The sequence below is a fragment of the Aricia agestis genome, chromosome 16, assembly GCF_905147365.1.
Source record: "Aricia agestis chromosome 16, ilAriAges1.1, whole genome shotgun sequence".
Taxonomy (NCBI): domain Eukaryota; kingdom Metazoa; phylum Arthropoda; class Insecta; order Lepidoptera; family Lycaenidae; genus Aricia; species Aricia agestis.
The window spans coordinates 7664620-7692401 of NC_056421.1; the positions used below are offsets into that span (position 1 = coordinate 7664620).

At 36.3% G+C, this 27782-nt stretch overlaps 5 protein-coding genes across 5 annotated transcripts; 3 read left to right on the plus strand and 2 right to left on the minus strand.

Moving 5' to 3' along the window:
* The first annotated feature begins 4543 nt into the window (after window positions 1–4543).
* On the plus strand, window positions 4544–10514 carry LOC121734730 (leucine-rich repeat-containing protein 58). The gene is made up of 4 exons (XM_042125331.1): window positions 4544–5227; window positions 8215–8431; window positions 8995–9184; window positions 9979–10514. The coding sequence occupies exons 1-4, from the start codon at window positions 4737–4739 to the stop codon at window positions 10155–10157; spliced, it is 1077 nt and encodes a 358-aa protein (XP_041981265.1). The 5' UTR covers window positions 4544–4736; the 3' UTR covers window positions 10158–10514.
* On the minus strand, window positions 10439–11748 carry LOC121734731 (28S ribosomal protein S2, mitochondrial). The gene is made up of 3 exons (XM_042125332.1): window positions 11628–11748; window positions 11463–11543; window positions 10439–11175 (listed from the first exon to the last, which is right to left on the minus strand). Exons 1-3 carry the CDS (start codon window positions 11644–11646, stop codon window positions 10529–10531), a joined length of 747 nt encoding a protein of 248 aa, XP_041981266.1. The 5' UTR covers window positions 11647–11748; the 3' UTR covers window positions 10439–10528.
* A 956-nt stretch (window positions 11749–12704) lies between these two features.
* On the plus strand, window positions 12705–13913 carry LOC121734673 (dnaJ homolog subfamily C member 17). The gene is made up of 3 exons (XM_042125271.1): window positions 12705–12810; window positions 12903–13512; window positions 13686–13913. Exons 1-3 carry the CDS (start codon window positions 12736–12738, stop codon window positions 13877–13879), a joined length of 879 nt encoding a protein of 292 aa, XP_041981205.1. The 5' UTR covers window positions 12705–12735; the 3' UTR covers window positions 13880–13913.
* Window positions 13914–13964: 51 nt separating this feature from the next.
* Window positions 13965–16516, minus strand: LOC121734845 (CWF19-like protein 2 homolog). Its single transcript, XM_042125472.1, has 5 exons — window positions 16427–16516; window positions 15531–16355; window positions 14923–15300; window positions 14426–14764; window positions 13965–14137 (listed from the first exon to the last, which is right to left on the minus strand). Exons 1-5 carry the CDS (start codon window positions 16514–16516, stop codon window positions 14000–14002), a joined length of 1770 nt encoding a protein of 589 aa, XP_041981406.1. The 3' UTR covers window positions 13965–13999.
* Window positions 16517–17912: 1396 nt separating this feature from the next.
* On the plus strand, window positions 17913–27255 carry LOC121734813 (serine/threonine-protein kinase PAK mbt). The gene is made up of 9 exons (XM_042125429.1): window positions 17913–18174; window positions 18388–18543; window positions 18740–19295; window positions 20164–20273; window positions 22167–22358; window positions 23225–23401; window positions 25799–25921; window positions 26226–26390; window positions 26562–27255. Exons 2-9 carry the CDS (start codon window positions 18403–18405, stop codon window positions 26775–26777), a joined length of 1680 nt encoding a protein of 559 aa, XP_041981363.1. The 5' UTR covers window positions 17913–18174; window positions 18388–18402; the 3' UTR covers window positions 26778–27255.
* The last annotated feature ends 527 nt before the right edge of the window (window positions 27256–27782 follow it).

Genomic DNA, 27782 nt, shown 5'->3' on the forward strand with positions numbered 1-27782 from the left:
GCTTAGGTCGATGTTGATGTTACTACGTAGTTCAGCTAGGTATCTAACACTAGATGTCAAAATTCTTGAATATTATGGGACGTACTCAGAACTTTAAAAAATGTATATTATTAATTATTAAATAAGTGCAATTAATAAAGTAAGGGTTAGTATTTTGACCGATTTTTTAATGTAAAATAAGGGGACATACGAGTAAACGAGTCACCTGATAAACTCAAACTTTTTTATTCAGAATAAATTTTTTCAAATGTTCTCTGAACGTCTACATGATGCCTACCACCGGTGATAGAAAGCAACTTCCGTCGCCCATGGACACTCGCAACATCAGCAGAGCTACAGGTGCATTGCCGGCCTTTTAAGAGGTAATAGGGGGAGGGGGGGGCGGCCTATGGACTATGAATCAATTTCTTCGATGGTAAGTACATGAAAGATGATAATCCACGCTCGATCAGAATGGGATCGCAATGATAGTTTTGTTTGCTAAAAAAGTAGCGTTAGCAAAATTTTCTGATAGCATTAATTTATAGGTAAGTAATCGACCAATTCTGTACATTAACGGCCATTCCCAATATTTGATCTATCTCTGGTTTTGCCCTATTAGAGATAGGAATAGCTCACATTAGACATTAGAGACATATATTTTATGTCAATTGTGAGCTATTCCTATCTCTAGTAGTGCAAAACCAGAGATAGATCAAATATTGGGAACGGCCGTAAGACTGGGTTGCACCAACTAACTTTCACTTTAAGTGTAACTTTAACTACAATGCAAAATGTCAAATCCTTGGTTAAAATTTAAAATTGACGCCATCAAGACGCCATATTTAACCATAACCATAGAGCTCGACAAGGTTTTAAATGCGCGTGACGAAAAAAGGAACTAACGCTGTCATCATACAAAAAACGCCATTTTTGACAGTTCTCCTTTACCAGCAGCGCCCCCACCCACGTTCATTTATAACCTTGTTGGACCAGCTGTCACCTGTCAATTTCTCCGATCAAAGTTAAGGTTAAAGTTAAATTGACCTTAACTATAACCTTAACTTTAACTTTAACCACGCCTCTGGTGCAACCCAACCTTAAGGTATGACCTTGTTTTTGGTCAACCCCGTGGCAGCTTCAACTCTTTCAGTTAAGTACTTTATTTTTTTATTTTTGAGCGAATCCAAAATTTTCATGAAAAAGATCTGTGGTAATATTTTATCAATGACACATTCATTGATAATTTTATTTCATTCAGCTATTATTTTATTAATCAATTACTATAATAACACATATTACCTATTATTATCACAAAAAAAAAAAAAACAAAAACTTAAAAGAAATGTCCGCAATTAAAAACGTTTTTGTTTGTCGACCCTACGGCTGGCCAAATATCAGCCGCGCGCGTCAACAATCAACATTAGCAAACAAAGTGTCATTGCGATACTTAATAAAAATACAACCCCCTCGTTTGTTGGAAGTCGATTAATAATTTAATTCTAAATACGGCCCTGGATATTTGTTACGTTCATAGTAGTTATCCAAGATGACGACAGATGGCGCTTTATAAGTAATATGATAATAAAAGCTATATAAGTACCTACGGTTTTAGCTATTAAATGTGTTTAAGACAAAGTGTATCACGGTTTTAAGTATTCAAGTATGATTATTGCAATAAACTTATGCAAAATTATAAGCATTTACGTCTGTATTATCTTTCAAAGGTCTGGCCATCTAGTGTCAAGTAGTATAATTAACGCTGAAAGCTAAAATGTTCTAAAACTTTTATATGTAAATTACATTTAAAATTATTTACAAATGAAATATGATGGTATTTATATTATCAGAAATTCAGAACGTCTGTCTGAGTGTTTTCGACATTATAAAACACAATACTTCATCCTTTCCTTGTTAACAACGCAAAAAACACTAATTTTTTGGGAGTCTCGTTACGTGTGCACCTGACAAACGCTGAAAGTGTACTGACTTAAGCCCCGCCCACAATGATGACGTCAGGACCTAGTTGAAAATCACAGTGCACAGTTGCTTAGGCCATCTCCTCTCTATAATAGCTTCATGGTCTGGAGGGTAAAGTCCATCTAGCGAGTAGCGAGTGCGACAGTAACTTCCATATTTAAACGACTTTAAACTATAAAGTAGTTTAAATTTTTATAGTTTCATATGGCTCAGTGGGTAAAGCTAAAGCACTTATTCCATTTGACTAAATTTAGAAGTTCTTCTAATTAGGATCCTAAAAAGAAGACTAATTAGAAGCTTTTGATTCCACTTGTCCTAATTTAGTGACTAAATCAATTGTGACCAAGCGGCGACTTCGGCCAGGCGTCTTCTTAATGGCTCCAGTTCTGTCAAAGGAACAAAAAATTGATCTTAATTTTTGTCATTTTTACTACAAAGATACGCCATTATCTTTATAAAGTTCAATTATGTTCCAGTTTGTCAAAAAAGTCATGAAATTAAAAAGTGGCAACATCGCAGTGTCGTCCCTTTCAAATCAATCTAAGAAAAAAGGGATGACACTACTGTTCGTTCAAACTTAAGAGAATAAATGAAAACTGTACTTTTTATACAAATACAATATATACAAATACATTATATTAATGATTTTGAAATATGAGCGTCCACGGTATAGAAGTGGTTCGCGGTGTACCTCGTACCGCGCCGCGAATGTTCTCGTGCGTGTGAGTGGGATGGAAGAACGCCAACGGCCGCGCTCGACGATTGTGTAGGTGTTCGCAGCTAAGGCGCGAACACTACGATGTTACCACTTTTGTCTTTTTTGACAGACTGTGCTTAAGCACATTTAAAACCATCAAATGAGCCCGTCAAAATGAACAACTTTTTCTATGAAAACAATGCTGGAAACTCAAAAAAATCCGTCTTCATACCTTCCGCGCTCTAAAATTTCAAAGTTCTTCCTTTGATAAAACTATTTTCTAGATACTATTAATTTTCAAAATTTTAACGGAACGTAATGTGTATAGTGCGTTTCATCAAATAGTTCCTTTGCCGTCATGTTGGCACTAATGCAAATTAGTGTTGCCTCATTATCTTTACTGTGCTACCTTAAATTAGGGGAGATAATAACATGTTATCACAAAACACTTTTAATAATTCCCTAATTTTATATAATTCTAACTTTCACCCGCGGCTTATCCTGCGTTAACGTCTATCCCTCGGGGACCGTTCCTTTTCCCGGGATGAAAGGTACCCTATGTCCTTCTCCATACCCCAGACAATGTGTACGTATGAAAGTTTCATGATGATCCGCTTAGTACTTTATGCGTGAAGGCGTAACAAACAAACAACAAAGTTACTTTCGCATTTACTAGCTAAAAGCCTAGCTTTGTGAGGGCTCGCGTCGTTACACCTTGACTGACTGATGATAACACATATTATGTAAATAAAAATTACTATGTTAAAGCACAAATCAATAGGCGTGATAGTTTTTCCGTAAAGTGTACCACAAAATGTACAGGTTGTGGGATATACTAGGTCTCGCTTCGCTCGCCCTGATAATAATAATATAAGTACTATCTTTTACCCGCGACTTTGTTCGCATGACGCATGTTTGTAGTTTTCGTCACTAAAAGTGCGTTTAATTAAATAGTTCCTTTGCCATCATGTTGGCATTCCTGTCTGTTAATAACGTAAGCACGGTAGACACGCTCTGCGAGTATTCATAAGTTTTACTATATTTCAGGGTGATTAAACTGATGCTGGTAACCCTATTTCACTAAGCTGAAATGGCGGCAACCTGAGTTATTCACATTTATTGGGCCCCCGTTACGTTTTTCACGTTCACAAAATACTTTCACTCTTAACACCATCATTCTTTCACCACTCTTTAATGTTTTCGGCATGATTTTCTCACGAAATCACAGTAAAACTTATGCATACTCGCAGAGCATGTCAGCCGTGTTTACGTTATTGACAGACAGTAATGCCAACATGACGGCAAAGGAACTATTCGATGAAACGCACTCTACTGAAGAATGAATAAATGTGACGTCATACCTACTTCAAGCTGCACGTTGCTCAAGAGATATTTCGTTCCAGCGCCATCTATTGAACATAAAAGATGCCTAACAATTTTGATTTTGTAGTCTATGGTCATAGACTACAACACAGTATAAAATAATTGATTCTTTTTGAGTTTTGAAATTTTGAACTTTTGGGTTTTGACATTTTACTGGGTAGTCTAACCTTTGATATTTTAATTTCTTGGAGTAAAATAAATATAAATTAAGAGAAGTCTTGTGTTTATTTTATTGTAATTTATAATGCAATGAACGGTAATGTTTGATGATGACAGTATTTCACCGTAGGTATAATAAATATTTTATTTTTGGACATCCAAAACCCTTACGCATACTTACTAAAACCTGTTTTTTGGTTTTGGTTTTAAACTTTAAATACATAATATTAAAATGCAATTTAAATGAACGACGAATTATTGTTGCTGTCGTCCGCCCACTGGTGTTCTCAATCTAGCGTAATCTTATCAAATAGGTTATGTATATTATTATTTACGTATAACCACACCATTCGCTCATTAACTATTCAGCTGCAGTCAAACAGTTGCGCACTTGCGCGTTGCGCGTGCGCAGCGAAGGATCATGTTGTGTGTTTGTGTAAATTACATTTAAGTACCTACTGATAATGTGAATTTGATGCTGCGTTTCATAACTTGAAGATAAAAACTTTGTAAGGCAACATTACGTGCTTCGTACAATATGGAGTGCTATACATCAGACAGCTGCGATAGTGATAGCAGGGAGCAAAAAACACTCGACCTATCCAGCCGACTCGCAGACTGTACCACAATATCAACGGAATTAATAGGTATAATTGAAGAGAAAGATTGTGCAGAAAACTATGAAATTATCCTTCTTCATGGCAATCGAATACAGAAACTACCAGAATCCTTAAACAAGTTTAGCAATTTGAGAATGCTTGATGTCAGCAACAACCGTCTCACCTCTCTACCTGACGTATTTAAATATTGTCCTCTTACATCTTTGAGGGCAAAACACAATTATCTCACAAATGAGTCGCTCCCGAAATGCTTCAGTGCCTCAAAAAACACGCTCAAGGAACTCAATTTGAGTGGAAACAAGTTTAATTTTTTCCCAGAACAAATATTAGACTTATCGTCGCTACGGTTTCTTTATTTAGCAGCTAATAAAATAGTAAACATTTCCAAAGATGTCTGGAAACTAAATGGGTAAGTAATATATTTACTTTTAAAATGCTTATTTACTCACATAAGTACTTATAAAACATAATAAGAAAACTAATCTTTACAATACAATTTTAACCTCATAAGTCACAGGTACCTTAGATCATGCAGAACTATAGTGCAGTAGCCAGTACTTTGATCACTTGTGCACACACAAGATCCATTGGCTAATGGTTATTGATTACTTGTTTTAGTTAATTAAAGTTTAGGAACATAAATAATTTATTCAACTGATTATCTACAATCTTTAGAAATTATATTTTGCTGTTGTTTATTCCAGAATAGTCTTGGGCTAATATCTAAGTAGGTAACTAATATTCTTTTGGAATCTAAGACAAGAGTAAGAATACCTAACAATAGTTACTTAACGTTTGTTATGTATTCTTTGCCTAAATTAGAAATTCAAATACAGCAAGCAAAAGCACTGGCCCAAGGCCGTGGCCTATTCGTCTCGGGGTCGCCTCCTGCATTGCAAAAGCGTACATTATCACACACTTCTAAGTTCAACTGCTTAACTATGTAGTGTGCAGTGTAGAAAAGGTTCATTATAGCTGTTACGTCTAACTTTATCTGCGTGTTAGTGCAGCAAGATCGTATACGGCCAAAAAAGTACTTAAAACTAAAAGAGGAACGTAACTTTTGCAAGTACAATGTCGTGGCACCAATGATTTTAACTTAAATATAATAAAACGTAATCCGGCCGTTTGGAGGATTTTTAGGTACAGCCTACTGCTACAGGCTAGTATCTGGTTATGGGTTTGTCACTAAGGCGCAAAACAGTAAAGAACATAGGGATAGAAAAGACGAACTAAGAAACTCTTCTGTATCCAAGACATAAGTTTTCAAAAAGAAAATAAAAACAATGACCGAGTTCTATTTTCAAACAAAACAAACAAATCCTTAATGATACTACCTGTTGCCATTCGCAAGTCACGATAGAGGCATACTCCACCCGACTGTTCCAAGGATTTTTCAAAAATATTGGGAGGAAAGCGAGCGCGGGGTATTCTTTCGTAGACCGTAGTCGGACGCTGCTCTGCTCTCATCCCCTTAAATTATATATCGTGGTTCAAACTGCAACGATTTATAAACTTGAGAAAAGTGGTATTACGAAGAGGGATAATATAATGATGCATCTTTTCGCTTACAGCCCAATCGATTAACTATGTATTTGGGAAGAAAGAGTTTTCCGGCGGACAAAACATTCGTTGTTCTGACTGAAGCTCCATGTCACTACAACAATCCTCAAAAAATATTTTTACTATCCCCTGATGAACTAAATAGATCACCCTACGAAGCAGAGGAGTATATAAATCAACACGATATCACTGTCACTGGAGTTAAACCTATTCAACATTTTGAGGAAGCTAACTTCCTAGACTACTTAACTAACTCCATGACCAAAAAATCATTAGCATTTCAAAATTTATAGGAAAAGTGTAAATTAACTAAATGTTTGTTATTGCTAATAAACTTATCTAGCTTGATATTGTTTGTTATGGTTCTGTTAAAGCTGAATCATTCCTAGAAATACTAATAACAACAGATTAGCAGTCGCAATTCACGATGCAAGTAATCGTAAAACGTAGTAAGTAATCACCTACGTACCTGCGTATTAAAAGTTAAAACCAATTACAAGCGAATCTATCTACATCTAGATGACGCCCACAACTCCGTTGCGTCAAAATTCGTTTATCGCGGGGAACCGTACATTTTTCCGTGATAAAAAGTATCCTAACCTTTCTCGGAACTCAAAGTATCTTCATCTTCTTTGACGACCTCTGTGGCTTAGTTGGTGGGCTGTTCGAATCCCGCCGACGGAACAAAAAGTTTTCTAAGTTCTTAGGTCATGGATGTGTATTAAATATTTGTATCATATACCTAATAAAAATCTTAAATATATTATGTATAGTATAAAAGTATTACTTAAATATATTTTCGTTGTCTGGTACCCGTAACATAAGTCCTTCAGGTACTTACCACGGGGCCAGATTGACGTGGTGTAATGTGAAGCGTCCATAGAAAAAAAAAACTATAATTATTTTTCATATCTGCCTTTAAAAGTACATGAAAATAATTATTTTCAAGTAGCTTGATGTTATCATTAAAAAGAGCTCAAAGGTGAGGTCCAATCAAATCCATTTCTCATTTTGTGGAAATAAAAATCTGGTCCAAACGCCTCATAATAATGAAGTATGAAATAAAATGGTTTCTTAAAAACTGTTTAAATAAAATTATTGTCATTTCTGGTACTTTCTGTTATCAAAAGCCTATCATTATTTGCCCACTACACAGCAGTCTACATTCAAATTTATCAGTGTGTGCTAAAAAGTATGCAGACTGTGATACATACGAGATTCAAAAGAGTCACGAAGTATTCGCGTGATATTCAGATAAAGCTGCTTTGAATACTAAAAGCGGGGACTCGACCTGTAACAGATTAGACCAAACGTTAATAGGATAATAGTGCCGTTCAATTTATAGTATTGACGGCTACGTCTTTGTACTATAAATGCGCAATTACTGCAGGTTATGGTTGGCCTTATTGCCCTGGCATTTTTATGTTGTACTGATGACTAAGTAACTCTAGAAGATTAGGCCTTTGTCTCATAAAGATAAACTAAACGTGTTCATAGTTTATATCTCTAAAGTCTAAACATAACTAAATGATAATATAAGTTACAAGTTACACCCAATAATATGGACGACCGACAGGGCACGCGAACGATACCGCAGGACAAGATTTTTGATAACCTTTAAACATGAATAATAATGAGGAAGCGATCAGCGACAAAAACAAAGTTGCCGTTAAGCCGAAGAAACAATCTAACCTATTGACTAAATTATGTAGATTGTAGTCCAACTACATTGTTAAAACAACTCATGCTCTTGTACTTAAACGTTACATAAGTTATTAATTATCCCAATATAGCAAACATTTTATCAACTTCTGTTCTCTTGTTCATTTACAGTCTGCAAGTTCTGTCGATGGCAGGAAATCAACTGACCGAAGTCCCGGATTCGGTTGGAGCATTAAAATCGCTGCAAGCGTTGGTCTTAAACGATAATTTCATCGAGCAGTTACCAGCTAGCATCGCTAATTTGAACCAACTGAGATCCCTGCACATACACAAAAACAAACTAAAGACCTTGCCAACCCAACTTATCAAGTTAAAATGTTTGACAGAGGTTTGTATTATGCACAATCATCGTTAGGTATGATATAAGAGTATAAAACACCAAGACTGATAAGAACCCTTAAACAAACATGACATATTATTGAGATTACATTTTCTCGAGCGCTCGCATGATAATGCCTAGTCAGATATAAGAGTTATAAGACCCAGAAAATAGAAATGTCTCGTTACTAGAGGAATAGAAATAAACTATAATGGCATGCATTGTGCATATTATGGTACGACTAAAGTGGCGTCCTATCCATGCATAAAAATCAACAGCTTATAGAAGTTGAAAATGCGATGCGTCGAGTCACGAGCCGCGAAATAGTCTATGTATTTCGATTTTCGATGTTAACAAAATTTTAATACGAAACTATCGGTGAGATAGCGTTGTTGATGCCTCTCTCTCTCGCATCGGCGATCTTCGGCAATTCTTCTAGGATCTAGGTTAACAACTTAACAGCAATAATTAGCATCACAACTTACCACCATAATCTTGCCATTTAAATCATACCCTGACACGTCTTCTAATTTTCAATAACGAAACTGACCATGATATCTTTGATATTTCAGCTCAGTCTCCGAGACAATCCACTGGTCGTGCGGTTCGTGAGAGACATGACTCTCCAGCCGCCCTCGCTCCTGGAACTAGCAGCTCGTTCCATCAAACTACACGAAATACCCATCAGAACCGGGGATATTCCAGTTACATTAATGGGTTATTTGAAACAGGCACAGTGCTGTGTCAACCCCAAATGCAAAGGTAGAAACTCGATGGCGCCCGCAACACCGTTGCACCAAAACACGTTTATTGCGAAACCGCACCTTCCAGGATAAAAAGTATCCTACGTCATTTCCCGGGACTCAAAGCCATACCAAACAGCAAAATCGGTTCAGCAGTTTGGGCGCGAAGAGGTAGTAGACAGACACACTTTCGCATTAATAATATAAAATGTTAGTATCTACATAATAATTAGTATGGATGTAATAAAATTGTCCGCTTCATGACCAAGCCACACAGCAGCAGATGCAACACTTCACAATTCACATATTGTTTAGTGTCGCGTAGCTTCGCTGCCGCGTAATAAGGACGTTTTTCACCATTGTCCAAGAGAAGGTGTGGGTTTTACTTAAACTTAGTTAAGGGGTAAAGGGCTTTACTTTTAACAGAGTATTGCGAGTGTCCATTTACGACATTAAAATATGGTTATTCATGAGGTAGTGCCAATAGCATCAAGACCGGTTCGACTAGGGGTTTCAAATACCGTTTACGTTCTGTTTGGCGTCATACAATTAGTAACCAAAAGGTCCAAAATCAGAGGAGTTAGTAACATAATTATTATGATACGTCTTGACAGTCTTCTGGGACCTTCACCTGATTCATAACACGAAATTCGATACGGTTTCGATAACTTTCCAACAGCTAATGAAAGCTTGCGCTTAGCTTTGATTTGCCAATAATAACGCGTTTAATTTCCATATCCGAATCGTAGGGACTGTTGATATCCCCATTGGTCCATTTCATAACGTATAATATTTTTTTTTTTTTTATTTCAGGTGTATTTTTCGACAACCGTGTGGAGCATATCAAGTTTGTTGACTTCTGTGGTCGCTATAGGATCCCGCTATTACAATATCTATGCAGTTCCAAATGCATCACAGGCAGCTGGGAGAGCAGAGAGGTTGACAGCAATCCTCACTCGTCCCACATGATGCGTAAAGTTCTTCTGGGATAAAATAATTTTAGGAAACAGGAATTTGTGGACCAAAAATTTAATCCCACTTTAAATTGACAGTTTATCATAGTTCATTTTGTGATATCACACCAAAAAGTTTTCTCTTTAAAAAACCATTATACTTAAAATTATTTAGCAGTGGTAAAAGCTAAAATGGGATAAATGCATAATACTCACTTTTCAATCATAATTTGCATAATATTGTAAAATATTTTAAAAGGATACTTTTACCATGGGTGACTTTAAAAATCTATATTATCTTTTGAAGTAAAATAGTTCAATCAAGTGTTAATTTTACTTTATTCTATAGTCTATGCTAATGAAATTGTTACTATATAAAATATGTTACTGGCTTCATCACAGTGTATTTATTAACTTTCCTCTTGTAAGAACTTCATCCTTGCCTCTTTTCCTCTCATGATTGCTCCTTTGAATAGTTTACAGTAGAGTTCTATAGCCACAGGTGTGTCGTCATTTCCGGCCACAGGGTACGTAATAAGATTGGGATTGCAGTTAGTATCAACGATACCAATTGTTGGAATTAACATCTTTGCACTATCCCTCACTGCTGTGTGCTGGTTTAAAATATTATTCTGTGTATTCAAAAATATGCACAAATCTGGCAACCTTGTGATTGCACCAAATTGGTGATTTGCATTGGTGAATATACCACCCCGCCAGAATCTTGTGTGGGCATATTCACCACACTCTATTGCTGTTTTCTCTACAAGATGAGCGTTGAGTGCATTTCTATTAAAGAAGCATATTATACCTCCTCTATAAGCAACATGGGCAGTAAAATTCAAAGCTTTTCTTAGGTGTTCAGCTGTTACGTCTAAATCGAAGATTAAATGTCCAAGTCTGGAGCCATATAAATATGGTATCATTTGTTCATTCAAGGAACCTTCTTTGTGACCATAATGTACTCTGGCATCAAACAAATCTTTCACAGTAAACAAATTGTGAACTTGAAAGTAATCAGGATATTCTAAAGGGTTTTTCTTTTCCGATACAGTAGCTGTAAAATACAAACAATACAAAAGATTATGAAAACAGATTGTACTATGTTTGCACACCACACCAGCACATACTATTGTATTACATATGATACACATTTTGTTATTTGCAGATAGGTAAATATAATGAAATAGAAGAGTTTAAAGGAGTGTCACTAGTTAGCTTAGTTTTCAGTCAATCGACGCCTCCTACTTATTTTCTATTAAACATTTAGTTTAATAGAAAATAAGTAAAAAATTGCTTGACAGATAAATTGTGGCATTTTATTGGTGGTCATTTTTAACTTACTTGTTTCAGTATTTTCTATAGGCTTCGCTTCTACCGTAGTGGAACTTTTACGCGAAAATATGATATTCCACGCCCGAAATCCTGAAGATAAAAAGGAATAACTTTTATGAAAGTTGCCATTGTTGTTATCAGAAAATAAACTTAAACTCTTGCACTAAAACTTACTCAAATGTTTTGCAAGCATTTTATTTCGATTTCTAGTAAATTTATTTATATTTTAATTAAATAACGAAATTATTTCAATAAAATAAAAACATCTAAAAACCTAACCACATTTATTTTGGAATTATTTTGACAGTGACAAACTTACAAATTACCATAAATAATAATATTTGACAAATCGTATTTTTTTGTGGAGAACTTCGTAAAAACATGACTAGTGATTGGACAGTACTAGTTATTGGACAAAGCACAAAAACCAATGATATTGTACTTATACAGATCTGTTACGTCCATACTATTTTCCGGCTTAAATCTCTTCCGAACATTTTCAAATTCAAAATTGCAAACATTGACAAATTTGACAGATAAATGAAACAAAAGATACGAAAAACCATTTACAGAAAAGAGACAGTTATATTTTTAAACGTCGAATCGTATCGCTGTCTCTTTCTTCGCCTGAGCTATGAGGAAAATTCGATTGTTTCGAACAATCTCGAAAAACTCGAATTTTCGTCATAGCTCAGGCGAAGAAAGAGACAGCGATACGATTCGACATTTAAAAATAGAACTGTCTCTTTTATGTAAATGGTTTTTCGTATCTTTTGTTTCACTTATCTGTCAAATTTGTCAATGTTTGCAATTTTGAATTTGAAAATTGTTCGGAAGAGATTTAAGCCGGAAAATAGTATGGACGTAACATATCTGTATAAGTAGAATTTCATTGATATAAATAAAACCGTCAATGTCTGTTGTTTATTATGGTTATTGGTTGGCTGTATGGGCAACGCTCCCTTTGCCTGTCCCGACCAGGACGAATTAAAAAAAAGGTTATTGGTTTGTCTATGATAAAAATAGATACGAAAATATAAAATAAATTAAAAACCCTTTAAAAAGACTTGGCTTAAAGGTCTCGTTACCAGGCCATTAAATCTTTAAAAAAAAAAAAAAAAATACGATTTACGAAGAAGAAGAAATTGCAAAGTGAATAGTGACTGATAGCAAAACATTAGAAAATTCTGCTAAAAAATTACTTTTTACTAAAATATATAAATCAAAATTTTAATAAAATATAAACTCTATTATAATTTTGTGATTATTATTTTACTACAAAATGGCAAAGAAAAAAATAGAGGATCTCGATTTGTACGCAATTCTTGATGTTCAATTTACAGCTACAGAAGCAGAGGTACGTTTCGATTTATTAATATATTTACTTTATTTAATTTTACTATGATAAATTAATTCTAGCGATACATTAATAATATTTCATAATTGCAGATCAAAAAAGCGTACAGGAAGAAAGCATTACAATGCCATCCTGATAAGAATCCAGACAACCCCAAAGCTGCTGAAACTTTCCATGAGCTATCGCAAGCCTTGGAAATACTTACCGATGTATCAGCAAGGGCGGCATATGATAAAGTAATTAAAGCAAAAGCAGCGGCTAAGTTAAGAGACAAAGAATTAGATAGCAAAAGAAGAAAGCTCAAAGAAGACTTGGAAAGAAGAGAAAATGAGGCTGCATCTGGTTATTCAAAAAGCAATTTAACTGACGAACAAAAACTAGCTGCAGAAATAGCAAGACTACAGAAAGAAGGCAGTCTCCTCTTACAGGAAGAGCAGCGAAGAATGAGAGAAGAAATAAAAAAAACTATCAATAACCTTAGTGAACCAGTATGGGATTCAAGTTTAAATAGAATTAAAATATCATGGAAGGCAGAAAAGAATGATCCAGATAATGGGGGTTATAATGAAAACAACCTCAGGAGATTCTTGAAAAAGTATGGTGAAATTGTGGCATTGATCATATCACCAAAAAAGAAAGGCAGTGCTTTAGTTGAGTTTGCAAGTAAAGAAGCATCTGAGATGGCAATAGAGTTTGAAAAAGGTATGTATTTTATGGGTATATTTAGGTATGTTTTTCCATAGATGAAAATGTTATTATGAGAAAAGACAATACTTAATTGATTACCAAACTCTTAATTAGGCATCCTGCTATAAGTAATTAAAAGTATTACATACAACTTTTATATATTTTATAATATATTTCTCTTTTTATAGGTTTGTCAGAAAACCCGTTGACATTAAAGTGGCTTCAAGATAGACCATTTTATACACCAAAGTCAGCTTCACATGCTTCGACATTGGTTAACGATAGAGATTATGAATCTTTGGTTCTGACAAAAATGAGGCAAGCAGCTGAACGGCAAAGATTAATAGAAGAAATGATGAAAGAAGATGGTGATGTTAAATAACAGAAAATTAAACATAATTTAAGCATAAATAGTTGTTATTATTGTTAACTTTGGTGTTAAAAATAATTTCAAGTCTATATTTAAAAAAAACCTGATTTAATTTATACACAGTTAATATTATTATTCAGAAAATGATTTTTCAAATGGCTTCCATTCTTGCAGAAATTCTAAAACTTTTTTTCTTTGTAAATCTCCATATTCTTTTTGAGGGTTTTTCCATGTGGTGTGATCAAGGTCAAGCATACCTCCAATGATTTCCTGAAACACAAAATGTTACTTTACAGCAAAGATTTTATTTAAAACCCATCAATCCCCAAGCAGCAGCCGGCTTCCGCATAATAATTGAAAATTGTCTGCGATATCCATGATGGAGGTGTTAAAACTATTAACTAACTAAACTATTTTTTTTATTTGCATAACAAAAATAACATAAGGCAAGGCAAGGAATATAGCAAGTAGGCGGCTTCCAGTGGCCAGTGGTTTCTTACACAACCAAAATATGATGGCAGAAAATAATGTTAACATAGTATTAGTTCAAGAAGTTACCTCTGCAAAGTTCTTTGGGAACAGTTGTTGGTCTTCAATGATGTGAGCAAAACCAGGATCCATTCCAAAATCAATCCAAAAGTATGGCAAGCCTTTAGGTACACCCTTCCTAATATTTTTTCCTTTCAATTCAACCACTTTTTTATTCATAGACCATTCCGCTTCACATTCTAATAAAGCCTTCTTAAAGTATATAGATGCCATGTCTCCAACATCTCTTGGTAGTGGGACACAGTTTATAACCATATGCGGAAACCGATGAAGTCTGGTTGCTGTTTCATAGAACACTACATCATGGTTCTTTTGGTTGTAAAACTGCGTGATCATTTTCCTGTAATTCTGTAACAGTAATCATTAAAAAATTCAAATGACAAAACAAATTCAACATGGTTTTAGTCCTTGTATACAATCCAGTTTAAGATGTTTCTGATTTTTAAGTAATATATGTTGTAAAAACAGTAATTTTACTGTTGCTAGGTAGTTACAATAATACTTACTAGAATTTCTTCCCAAATGTCCTCATCTAAACCAGTAACACAAGTAGAGTGTTGTAATGTTGTTATCAAGCAGTGCCCTTTCACTAGAGACCTTCTTGCTGGCAATGCCATGTACACCTTCTTGCCACAAGTTATGATAAGATGTTTGAGCATATTTTTAGAATCTATACAGTGCTCACAGCCTTCCAAACATTTTTCTAATTTAGTGTGCTGCTTTATAGCCCTTTGCCTCTCCTTCTCGGCGTCATTAGATTTGTTTTTAGTTATTTCATCCAAAAATATGTCTTCCAAATCATCATTGGGGTTTTTGCTTTTCCCTGCTATTTTAGCTAGTTCCGCATCTTCATCATAATTTGAACCATATTTTTCTTGTTGGAACTACAAATAGAAAAAATTACAGTCATTTATATTATATCAAATAATTAACCAGTCACAACCCAGTCAAAATAATATCTTGAGACTTGAGCATAGTCTAATAGCCATCACCATACCATCAATAGAAGTTAGGTTAAAATATTTCAATATTTTAAGCTAATTATTTCAATATAAAATACATTGGCACTTTAATATTATTAATTACTGCACTTACAAATTTGAACTGCGCTTACCATTTCATTCAAATCATATTGGTCATCACTAGCAAAATATTTTGTTCTACCACTGGGGTCATGGGTTTTGGCCTTACGTTTCCCACTATCAATATTCTTCTGGGGTTTCATCAGTGGCCTAGTATTACCAGTACTAGATGTAGACATCAGCATGATGTTATCTTCTTCATTCTCTGGCCCTGCATCCGGATTATTCTTTCTATATTCTCTAGCTGCTTCCAATTTGGCTTTTAATTCATCGACAAGTTTTGTGTCACCCATAATTTCAGCTTTCACAATTTTTGCTCCCAGCTTATTCATTTTTTCATCTGATAGATATAAATTTGATGTAGTTTTTTTGGGTTTTGAAACTGGTTCATCAACTACTTCTGTTTTCTCTTCAATTTTATTTTCATGTTGATATATTTTATCATCCTTAACTTCATGCTTATATTTTTCTTCCTTACTTCTACTTTTCCAGTTGTATGACCTTCTATACTCACTGGCTTCATCCTCTTTTTTATAATCTCCAGTAGATTTTCTTGTAAATCCGAAATCATTTGAGGGTTTAATGAATTGCCTTGTTGTTCGAATTTCTTGGGAAGTTTGTGGCACACCAGTACCACCTTGTTTCCAATAAGGATTGAGTTCACGACTGCTGGTGGCCGGATTATATGAGTCAATAGTTTTCTTTTCTTTTTCCTCCCTTTTCTCCCGTATGTCGTCTTTTGTGTATGTCTTCAACATCCCTGTCATGGACATCCAGTCATCTCTATTAGAAGACATACTTGTAGAAGGTTTTTCTACCCAATTATCGGTATCAGAACCACTGGAAGAATCTGAAGACTTAATAAATAAAAATATGATTAGGGAACATGATTTTATCTTAGTTTCCACTAAAACAAGTAAGTACTTACACTTTTTTGTCTATTCTTCTTTTTTTCACTTTTATGCTTTCCATGCTTTTTGTGTTTTTTATGCTTTTTACTGTGGTGTTTTTCTTTCATAATATAAATAAATCAGTTAGGTATAAAATAAAACCGAAATAAATACCTAATGAAAATTAAAGCAATTTTATGTTTGTACTTTGTATTTCTACTTCTTCTTTACATTCACAGACTACGCAGACTACTAAGGGTGTTTACATCATAGACATAATATAACAGTATATATTATGTCTATGGTTTACATTAATTCTATTTTTTTTTTATTTATTGGGAGCTGGAAACGAGCCCTTTGCTCCAAAAATTAATTCTGTTGTTTATGCAGTGTTGCCAACTTTTTTTCACTAACCCACCAAATTCAGCAGCGTAAACCACCTCTCAAACCACCAGAATTCCACTAAATAACGTAAAGACAACAACAACCTAACTGAATATAATTTGAAAATAATACAATATTATTATGAAATAATAATAATAATTATTATTATTATGTAATAATAATTTGGTATGTTGTTATTACAGCATTTGCCTTTGCGTGCTAACCTTGCACGAAAGAAAGGCGATCAAACTTCATCCAGTTTCTCTGTTAAGTCTTGACAACATTCATCATGCTAAACAATCGCTCTATATCAGCGTTATAATGCGGCAAAACGAATAAAGATAATAATATTTTTATATTATTATCTTTATTCGTTTTGCCGCATTATATGCCGCTATATTTTTATATTATTATCTTTATTCGTTTTGCCGCATTATAACGCTGATATAGAGCGATTGTTTAGCATGATGAATGTTGTCAAGACTTAACAGAGAAACTGAATTAAGTTTCCAGTGTGCGTCTTCAAGGGTTAGAAACATAATAAAAAAAACTAGTGGTTTAACGTCGAAGCTACCACTAACTTATATAATCTAATCCACTAAGAAATCCACTAGCCACTAAAACCAAATTTTTCCTGCCGAAAGGTACGTCTAAACCACCAGATCTAGTGGAAATTCCACTAAGTTGGCAACACTGTGTTTATGAATTATGACATTTATTTTTTTAATTTAGCAACATCCATTGAAACAACAAAGTGTCTAGACTCTAGAGTCTAGACAGTTCGACTGTCGAGTGTCGACTGTCGACAAGGCTGTTAAAGAACGAGAAAAGGAACACGCTTCCATCAATGCTTAAAATTTAAATACTGTATAGGTTTGAGGTTTCCCCTCGCTTGAAGTTTTTTTAAGTGGCCCATTCACTGTCCTGCATTGCAATTTGCAATTTTACAGTCCGCCGTGCAGTCCGCCGGCCGATCCTGCTGCTTAAGCCATAAGCCGGCGCGGCGGACTGCTGTGATATTTGATAAATTGTGATTTGTGAATGGGCCCTTAAGCTATAAATTTTTGTAATCTGTGGCGTTGTTGTCTATGGTCTCAATTTGTTTGACAACCGTGAAATGTCATTCGTTTTTCAGTGATTGTGGATCATTGTGGATTGTAGAAAGGAATTTCTTAAACATCAGTGCGATTTCAGATTTTTGCGCAATTATTTTAACAGTTTTCAGCAATATTTGCATGTAACTTTGTAAATACAGCAATTAGGGGCTACTAATAACAAATGTCAACTTGTAATTGACGAACAACGTTATCACAAGCTTAGGGCATGGTTACATGTTTATACATTTAAAGGTGCAAAATTTAATTAAAAAGGCCTCTTTCGAGGAATGCTAAGCTATTTATAGGTAAGTGTATTATATTAAGTAGTACAAGAAATGTATTATATTCGTACATCTTTAGATCGAAGTGCCAACACAAACAATTCGACAAGCTAAAGTAATTTCTCTTTTCGCTTTCCTTTTTCTATTGCATAGTCGCGGAAACGACCAAATTATATGACTACGTCGATAGTTAAGTCTTTTAATAAATACAGGTTTCGTTTCCGTTTATGTTTTTAGATTTAAAACAGCATTATGTTTTCAAAGAAAAAGAAGAAGGTACTTATTTCTCCACCAAGCAATTTTGAACATAGGGTGCATACTGGTTTCGATAAAAGGGAAGGAAAGTTTGTTGGACTGCCACTACAATGGGCTTCTCTTGTGGGAAATAATCAGGTAAATTAAAAAAAAATGTTATATCATCAATAATATGCAAAGAAATGAATTTTAATTGCATTAGATAATAGTAACATTCACTCTAATCTACATTTAATTGTCAAATATTATTTTGAGTTTGCCTTAATTTAATCAGAATGGTTGTTTCATAAATAAAACTAATAAGACTATTCCGAATATATGATTGACTTTTTAGATTTTGAAATCGACAAACAGACCTCTACCGTTGGTCGACCCATCTGAAATAACACCTACAGAGATCCTCGACTTGAAGACCATTGTGCGTGGGGATCACAGAACAACATCAGTCGCTTCAATTTCAAGACCAGTGTCTGCCAACCCGTCCACTCAACCTGTACAAAATGGTGTTATTCTGCCGAAAACATCAAATGTGGCACGATCAAACTCTCTGCGTAGCACTAGCCCGCCTAGAATCAGAAGGGACTTAAGAAATCAACCAAACATTCCCCCATCTGTGCCTGAAGAGTCACCACCAGTACCGCCGGCTCCTACTCAATATCCGAGCTTGAGGAGGGAGCAGAGTAACTATGCGTTGAACAAACCAATATCAGACTCTCCTATCGAATGGTCTCATAGTCATCATGAGCCTGCAGTGCGACCGGTTTCCGAGCCTATTGACAATCAACCACCAATTCCTTATCCGAGTGTGCAGAATGCAAATGTACCGTATCCACATAGCCATCCCCCTCAAATGATGCCAGGACACGGCATTAATGGAAACAATAATATGGGTAATTATCACTTTGTTATATTTAAAAACAAGGGCATAGCGAGGTACAGGAAGGGGGGGGGCCTACAAGAGCGATCGCTCGCTAATGCTCATGAGTTTCAAACCTGAACGTGGAGCAGAGAGAATTGCGGGGTGAGAGGGGAGGCATTCAATCCCAGTACGCTCTGATTGATTGTGTGATTGTGAGATACTCATAATATTATGTTAAAAATCACAAATTCGAAGTCTAGGATTTTCTAAATTCCCTCCCCTATATAGAATCCTGGCTATGTCCATGTTTAAAATGCTTTTAATTTTAAATTGTCAAATAGGTGTGTATATAGTAAGAGTAATACTTATAATGAAAGGAAAGTGGTGCTATAAAGCTAGATTTTTTTTTATTACCTGTCTCTTTTTTAACTCTGACAATCATTTTAATTTCAAATTAATTTTGAAAAGGTGTTCAAACTCTTCTTGTTTTTAAATAATTTAACCAGATTAATTTTGGCCTATATCTTCTGGTTGCTTAGGAATGTATACATTTAATTAATTATGTCAGACTAAAAAAATATTTTTTTTAATCCAAAAAATGTTGATTTGTGATGCTTAAATATTATATAATCATTGGCTTAAGAAATAGAAGAAGATATGTATTTGGAAATCTGGTTCAAACTTGTATGGAACTTGCATCATCACCTTTATTTTTGCTTACTGTACTATCGGAGAAGTTGATTCCTAGGCAGGTGGAAGTAATTTGGTCGCGTTACGTCAAACCCATCCAACCGATTACAGCGAACATTTATTTGGCATAAGTTGACCAAAGGAGGTAGGTCCATCAACTGCCTGGGAATAAATTTTCTCGATCGTACATTTTTGTATTTAATTCATAGGTGATCCATACCCGTCTGTCCGCCATCAACACTTGGTCCCAGGGGCTCCAGCAGCTGCCCACCTGCCCCTCTCTGCCTCCAAGCACGAGCTGCGCCTTACACATGAACAGGTCAGTTTTTTTTTTCTATTTTCCATTAAGTATTTAAGAAGAAGGGGAATCGACGTAGTGTTTATACTTAAGCTATAAAAAATTTTCTGGGTTGTATTTGTTGGAAATATAATATTTGAATAAGTTGTCCTAGTGAAGTTTAACATTATGCACTTTTTTACGATCTTAAGCAGAGCACAATATGTTGAAAATGGCTCAGCTTAAAAATTATTATTTGTTTTATTAAGGTTTTCATCCTTTTTTTTGCATAACAGCTGATTTTTTTAGAAACAAAGTCATACAATGAGTTTGCCTTGCGACTCTAATTCATATTATATCAGCCCTTTGCTTCTTCTTATATATAAAATTCTCATGTCACAATGTTTGTTACTGTACTCCTCAGAAACGGCTTTACTGATTTTTACCAAATTTTATATGCATATTCAGTAGGTCTGAGAATCGGCTACTGGCTACTTTTCATATTGATAAGTGCATTTGTTGAATAAATAATAGTAAATTATTACAACTCGAGACTGACTGCGAACATTTTTTGTACAACGGGATAGCGATGGACATTGCCATGGCAACATACTTATTTAGTCATTTCAATAAAATAATATGGACAAAATACTTTATATGGCAAAACAACGGGACAGCCAGTTACTACAATATAAATTGTAGGAAGCATTAAAATAGTAGTTTAGAATCCGACCAATTTGGTGCTGGTTTCGACAGTACTTTCGTTTTACACTTCGGCTAAAAACTATGTTCACTAGGGCTCTAGTACAAATGAATATACCGACAAGTATTTAGTCATTAGTCGTTTATAATAATAGTAGGTATTTCATACAAGCTCTAGTTTATAAAAGGAAGCGGCGGCCTATTTCGTCCCGCCCCGGGAAATGGCCCGTGCTCCAATTTAGTATCATTCGGGAACATTTGAGGGAAAACTACTTGACCTCCTCATCCTTTCTCCTTTATGAGGCCAACTGCATGAAAAGAGGATGTAAAATTATGTCGCTTTATATTTTTTTGGCATATAAAGCTATTTTATCATTGACATTATGTGAGAGAACCATGGTGATAGGACCTTATCTAGCACATCTTGATCAATATTCAAAACACGAGTCGACTCAATGACTATTTGACACGGTTACGAAGACTTACCGCGCAATAATATTTTGAATTCAAATCTCTTGGGAGCTATTTTAAATGCAAGCTACAGGAGTTGTAGCAACATAACTGCAGTAAATGGTTCCGACTATTGGATGACTGCCGGTTAACTTATATCTTGGTACATATAGTCTAAGTGTCTAAACACACTAGGCCGAAGTTACGCGGCGTAAATTCCGCATGATTAAGCCCGCAATGTATTTTAAATTTTCGATGACACACTATTCCGTCGCGTTCCGTCCGTATTTTGTATGCGTTTGACATTGCGGACGTAATCATGCGGAATTTACGCCGCGTAACTTCGGCCTAGTGTGTTTAGACACTTATTCTTATCAATATTAATCATAGTTCTATTACCTGTTTATGCAGGGCCGGTTTTAGCACTACTAGTGCCCAACGCCGCTACCTGTGTTTAAGAATTATGGCTCCTTGATCATCCAACCTGAATTTCTTTAAGAGTTGTCTTTACGTCCTTGGCATATAGGGTCAATTTACGGTGCATTTTTAAATGAGCCATTTAAAGGAAGAGGCCAGTATGGTCAATAAAGTTTAGTCCTGAATCGGTCATTTGTATTTTATCGACGCGTCACGTTGCAATTTCAAGTAGTCCTTAGACGTAAATTAACTCATGTACCACCATTAACATAGCTATAATACAACAAATATAGTGGTGGGAAATGGGAATGTGTGGTGGGTCAAAGCCCGTTAAAAAAATATAATACAAACAAAATACTTCCACAGTTCCGTGCGGCGCTCCGACTGGTGGTAAGCGAAGGGGACCCACGTTCAACTCTGACTGGCTTCACCAAGATCGGGAAAGGCAGCACGGGCATCGTTTGCGCCGCCACTGACACTCGCACCAGACGTCGAGTCGCCGTGAAGATGATGAACCTGCTCAACCAACAGCGCAGGGAGCTGCTGTTTAATGAAGTGGTGAGTAACATTTACCTTTTGACAAAAAAACATCTTCTCAAACTCAGAACGTGTCAGAGGTCAACGGAAAGGAGTATGGTAGGAGTCACACTATAACATCGAAAAAGAGCAACAGAAAAATTAGACACACAACAAAAGTAGAAGACTAATAAAATAAAGTAATAAAGAAGATAAGACAGCTGAAATGGCGATGGAGAGGACACATGAGAGATGAAAGAAAAATGGATAAAAATACTATCAGACTGGCAACCCAGAGACGGGAAGCGGAAAAGAGAAAGACCAACTAGACGGTGGCCCGACGACATAAAAAAGATAGCAGGAGTAACATGGATGAGAGTGGCTAGGAACAGAAATGAATGGAAAAGGCTGGAGGAGGCCTATGTGTCGCAGGACACGCTGATTACCAACCTAGAACAAGACACTCCAACTTTGTTATGACACAAAATGTAATATCGTTGGTACCAGCAAAAAGGCTAATAATAATTTAAATGTAGTTTTGAAATTCCCAATACAATGATTAATGTCTTTTGCATTTAGTTATGAGATTATTGAGTTTTTAGTTCTCATTGCGCCAGAAGGAGAGTTATGCTTTTGAAGATTATCTATTTTGACACGGTCTGCCTGCATGATAGATTTAAGGCTTATTAACTACGAATAATAAATACTACAAAAGTAACGCAGTAAAAAACGTGTTTAGCAAAATGTACACTAAAAGAACAATATCTAACTTTTATTTGATTGTCATACTCGAGTTGGCCATACTTACGTTTTTATGACAACAACTAGATCCATATTTAATCCAATGTATGTTATATTCTTAGATGCTGTATATTATTTCGATGGTTAGTAACTTTTTTCTTGTTTAGGTGATAATGCGCGACTACCCCCACCCGAACATAGTGGAGATGCACGCGTCGTACCTGGTGGGGGAGGAGCTGTGGGTGGTGATGGAGTACATGGCGGGCGCGTCGCTCACGCAGATCGTCACCAGGACGCGCATGGACCCCGAGCAGATCGCCACCGTGTGCAAGCAGTGCCTGAAGGTAAGCTGTTATAGCGTTTTCGGCATCTAGAACTACTCTGGGGTGCAGGTTTGAGGCCGAATGGATACGAAAATAACCGAAGTTTAAATTACTACGTATTACTATAGGCCTACCAGGATTTGATGCTAGATTTTAAAAAAATATCCTTGATCATTGGATAAATTTTTATATTTGCATGTTTCACATACAGAATCAGCCGCTATAAGGAGAAAAAAGGATCAAAATGTTTTATTCTAATTACCTCGGTATTGCTAGAGTCAATTTATTTTCTCACTTTTTGCCATCAGATTCTGGTAGACCTATAGTACTAAATCTATTAAGTGCTTCGTAAAATTCCGGTTTTGTTCGGCTATTTCCATATCCATTCGGCCTGCCCTGCCTGCTCTGTCCCTGGGTAGTTCTAGATGCCGAAAACGCCATTAACGATGTTACGGCCTTATTTTTACTCGCAAGGCCTAAGCAAGGTATGCTATAGTCGGGGCATTTTAATAGGTCACATCAAGGGCGTCGCCAGCCGATGGCGCAGGGGGGGGCAAGTTGACTTTACCTACTACAGTCTACAATTCATACTTTACTCACTCTCTATAAATGAGAAAAGTAGGTATGAATTGTAGGTAAAGTCGACAGCATATGAAACTTTTCACTTGTACTACGAGCCTTACATCTATTACCAGATTTTAATATTATAGTGGTTGTTGCTTTTGCATTATATTTGGCAACGTTTTTTAGAGTCTCTAGGGGGGGGCAGCTGCCCCTCCCTGCCCCCCCCTGGCGACGCCCTTGGGTCACATATTTTGACAGTTCATCAAAATTGCACAACGTAACCTTGTAGCGACGTGCATAAAAAATAAATATTTTCGTTTTGTTATAACTGCACAATTGATTAACTTTTATCAATTGATTAACTTTTATCAATTACGATTACATATTTATTGTAAATATGACCGATACGAATTATTTAACGATTTGCTTTCACTGATAAACAATTCTAAACGTAATAAACAAATTCTGATCTTAATAATTGTATGTCGTTACAATGTTATGTCAGCTGACCTTTTTTATTTTTAAACTCTAGGGATGTTTCTCTAAGGTTGGTATAAATATTCAGTACTTAAGATGCGATCCGGTCTCAAGACGCGGTTTGGCTCTGTGATTGGTCCAAATTTTGACAGCCAACCAATCACAGAGCCTGAACCGTGTCTTGAGACCGGGATGCATCTTGAGTACTGACTATTTATACCAGCCCTAAAATCGAAAGCGAATAAGTAGAATCATATGCATTGATTACTTGTAAATGGTAATGAAATATCTCCATAAATTTATTAATTTATTACGACGTTATAATTTTTCTTGTGAATCATGTACTTGTCTCATTTTGCTCCTTCAATTTACAAAAGAAAAAGTAATAACAGGACAGGAATTCGTTTTTGGTTTTACAAATAACTTATAAATTACAAATATTTTATTTCAAGTCCGTATCGATTTATTCGTTTTGGTCGATGTTTTTAATCCTTCGATCGTGAATTCTTGGAAATCTTTTGTTATTCACACAATTGTCTCGCTCACCGGTAAGCTTATGGGGCTTGATGGGTTAAGCAGCTCACCTTATTATGGAGATTAATCTGATAGATGTCAAACCAGGGGGGACCCGTGTCCCCACGCTGATAAAAATACATAGCTTATTTTCGTAGCTCTCCCCAATATTGCCCGATTAGAATGTCACACGTGTGACTTTAGGGGTAGGGGCCAGGCCCCTCTCATTGTTTATCTCCAAACCAACTAGCAACAGACTAGTTATAGCCACGACAAGTCTTAACCAGACCAGTAGCTTAGACCCTTTCGAAAAAAAAAAAGATGTCAAATGTGACCTATTAAAATGCCCCGACTGTAGTGGCTGTTATTCAGACTAATATATCAGGTTTCTTATCAGAAGAACCCATGAGATAGGTGAGATAGGTATACTGTGTTTCAGCAAAGATGAACTGGCTTGACCCAGAAAACACACGAAATAATGTTTAAATAATTGTATTTTGAGTTAGTTTATAAAAGGAGGTTTGGGGTTCTAAAACCAACAACGCAAGTGCTCCGATTTTATATTGCATTAAATAGTAATGCAGCGGCAATTGTTTAACTGTTAAAGTGTCCGTCTGCTTGTTTCCTTGTCTATTTCTCGCCAAGATTTACATGCTTCTTCACTACTACAAAATACAACGCATAGGTAGTGTGTAACAAAACAGTGAAGAATATTATGTGCTAGGCAAGTTCGGTAAAAGTAATATTGTACTTACAAAATAGTAAAGTATTCACTTGAGAAGGCACCGCAACTTATATGATCAATATTTTGTCTTGTAACCAATATCCTAAGCAAACAAACTAATTGTCTATTCTGTGTCGCAGGCTTTGGCGTTCCTCCACGGTCAAGGAGTGATTCACCGCGACATAAAATCCGACTCCATCCTGCTCACAGCCGACGGCAGAGTCAAGCTGTCTGACTTCGGATTCTGTGCTCAAGTCTCTCAGGTATGTTTTGTTCGTCATAAAATGACTTTGTGTAATGCGTAAAGTATAAAGTAAAAAAGAAACCTACCTGCAGTCTATGTGTATTCTATGTGCCTTTTGCACTGCCCTACATTTACAGAATATCAGTGAATGAAAATCCCAGTTAATAAAATTTGAACAAAAAACAAAGGAATCTTAAATTAAACTTATATTTTGTCAATTTTTTCTCGACATGTCAATGTTGTAAAATAAGTCGGATTTGCATTCAATTGTATTCAATTGTTATATTGAAATTCATGTCAAACATTTCTCTTAACATTTTCAGGAGCTTCCCAAACGCAAATCGCTGGTTGGTACACCATATTGGATGTCTCCGGAGGTGATATCCAGACTGCCGTACGGACCGGAAGTGGATGTGTGGTCTCTCGGCATCATGCTGATCGAAATGGTCGATGGAGAACCGCCATTTTTCAATGAACCACCTCTGCAGGTAATAATTATTATAGTAATCTGTCGGCTGAGTTTGACATAGCCCATTCAAATGACATAAGTCCGCCATCTGCATATGAAATATGAAACAATTTGTCTGATGGTCCCACATCTCCCTCATAAATTAAATTTAATTTTTTTAAATACAAATTACAATATATTTTCCCCGCAGGCGATGCGTCGTATCCGCGACATGCCGCCGCCGAGGCCGCGGCGCGCGGGCGCCTGTCCCCCCGAACTACTCTCGTTCTTGGAGTGCGCGCTCGTGCGCGATCCTGCGCAACGTCACACCGCCTCGCGTCTGCTCCACCACTCGTTCCTGCGCCGCGCCGGCCCGCCAGCGCTGCTCGTGCCCCTCATGACGCCGGACGATCAACCGCCTAATTAGTGCGTCGCCGTGCGCGGCCGTGCGCTATGCTCGACAATCAATGACCATGATATCAGACTAAAAGGAGATAAAGTGCGCTGCGGTGCGTCGTCGCGCGCGATCCCGCACGGAATTACTTGGCAGGAAAAAATGCCCGACACATTGTTGTGACATTTTTTCATGATTCAAACAATCAATAATCATGACATCAGCCTATGAGTGCTTAACTAAAGTCAATTTATATCGCTTTGATCCATCTGTCACCTGGGGCATATTTGTTTCGTGAGTTCATAGCAGTTCAAAGCTGCCGTTGCATGAATATGCGATTGAAAAAAAATCGGCGTTGTCTCTTTGCCAGTTTAGTGGAAACGGACAAACTGCCGCACTCAGAGACGAATATTAATTACTTTACAGTAAATTGCAATTAATACCTCAATCGTGGGAATCATAGACAAAAGATTTTCAATTATTATGCTGCACCCAGATGTCGCTTGGGAGTTGATGGGTTAAATGAAGATTTTGACATAAGTCCCGTACATTATCTGTCAAACTATTCATTTCATTACAGTACTCCCAAATTAATAATGCGGATGGAAATCTTCGCTAATTTTCGTAATCACGCAAACACCCGAATCTATGAAACTTGCATTTTGCACCTTGTTCGAAGGAAATAGTAGTTATATCATATAGCCGGTGGCTGTCCGCTGTCGCTGTCTCACTGGGAAGCCATCGCGGCGTTACCATGGTAACGTCCAAGCAACGTCAGGCGCCTCTACGTCACTGCAAAGCGCTGTTTTTCTTAAAGTTAAGCTTAAGCCCGGCCGCACATTGTCCGAAATTTCTGATCAGAAACAGTTGAACGTCCGCGCTGTCTCTTACATTTTGTACTGAGCCGAGTGAGCTCGAACTCGCCGGAAGGATATTTCGGATAGTGTGCGGGGCGGCGGTCCGGCGAAATTCAACTGTTTCTGATCAGAATTCGGACAATGTGCGGCCGGGCTAAAACAGTGCTTGCAGCGACGTCTT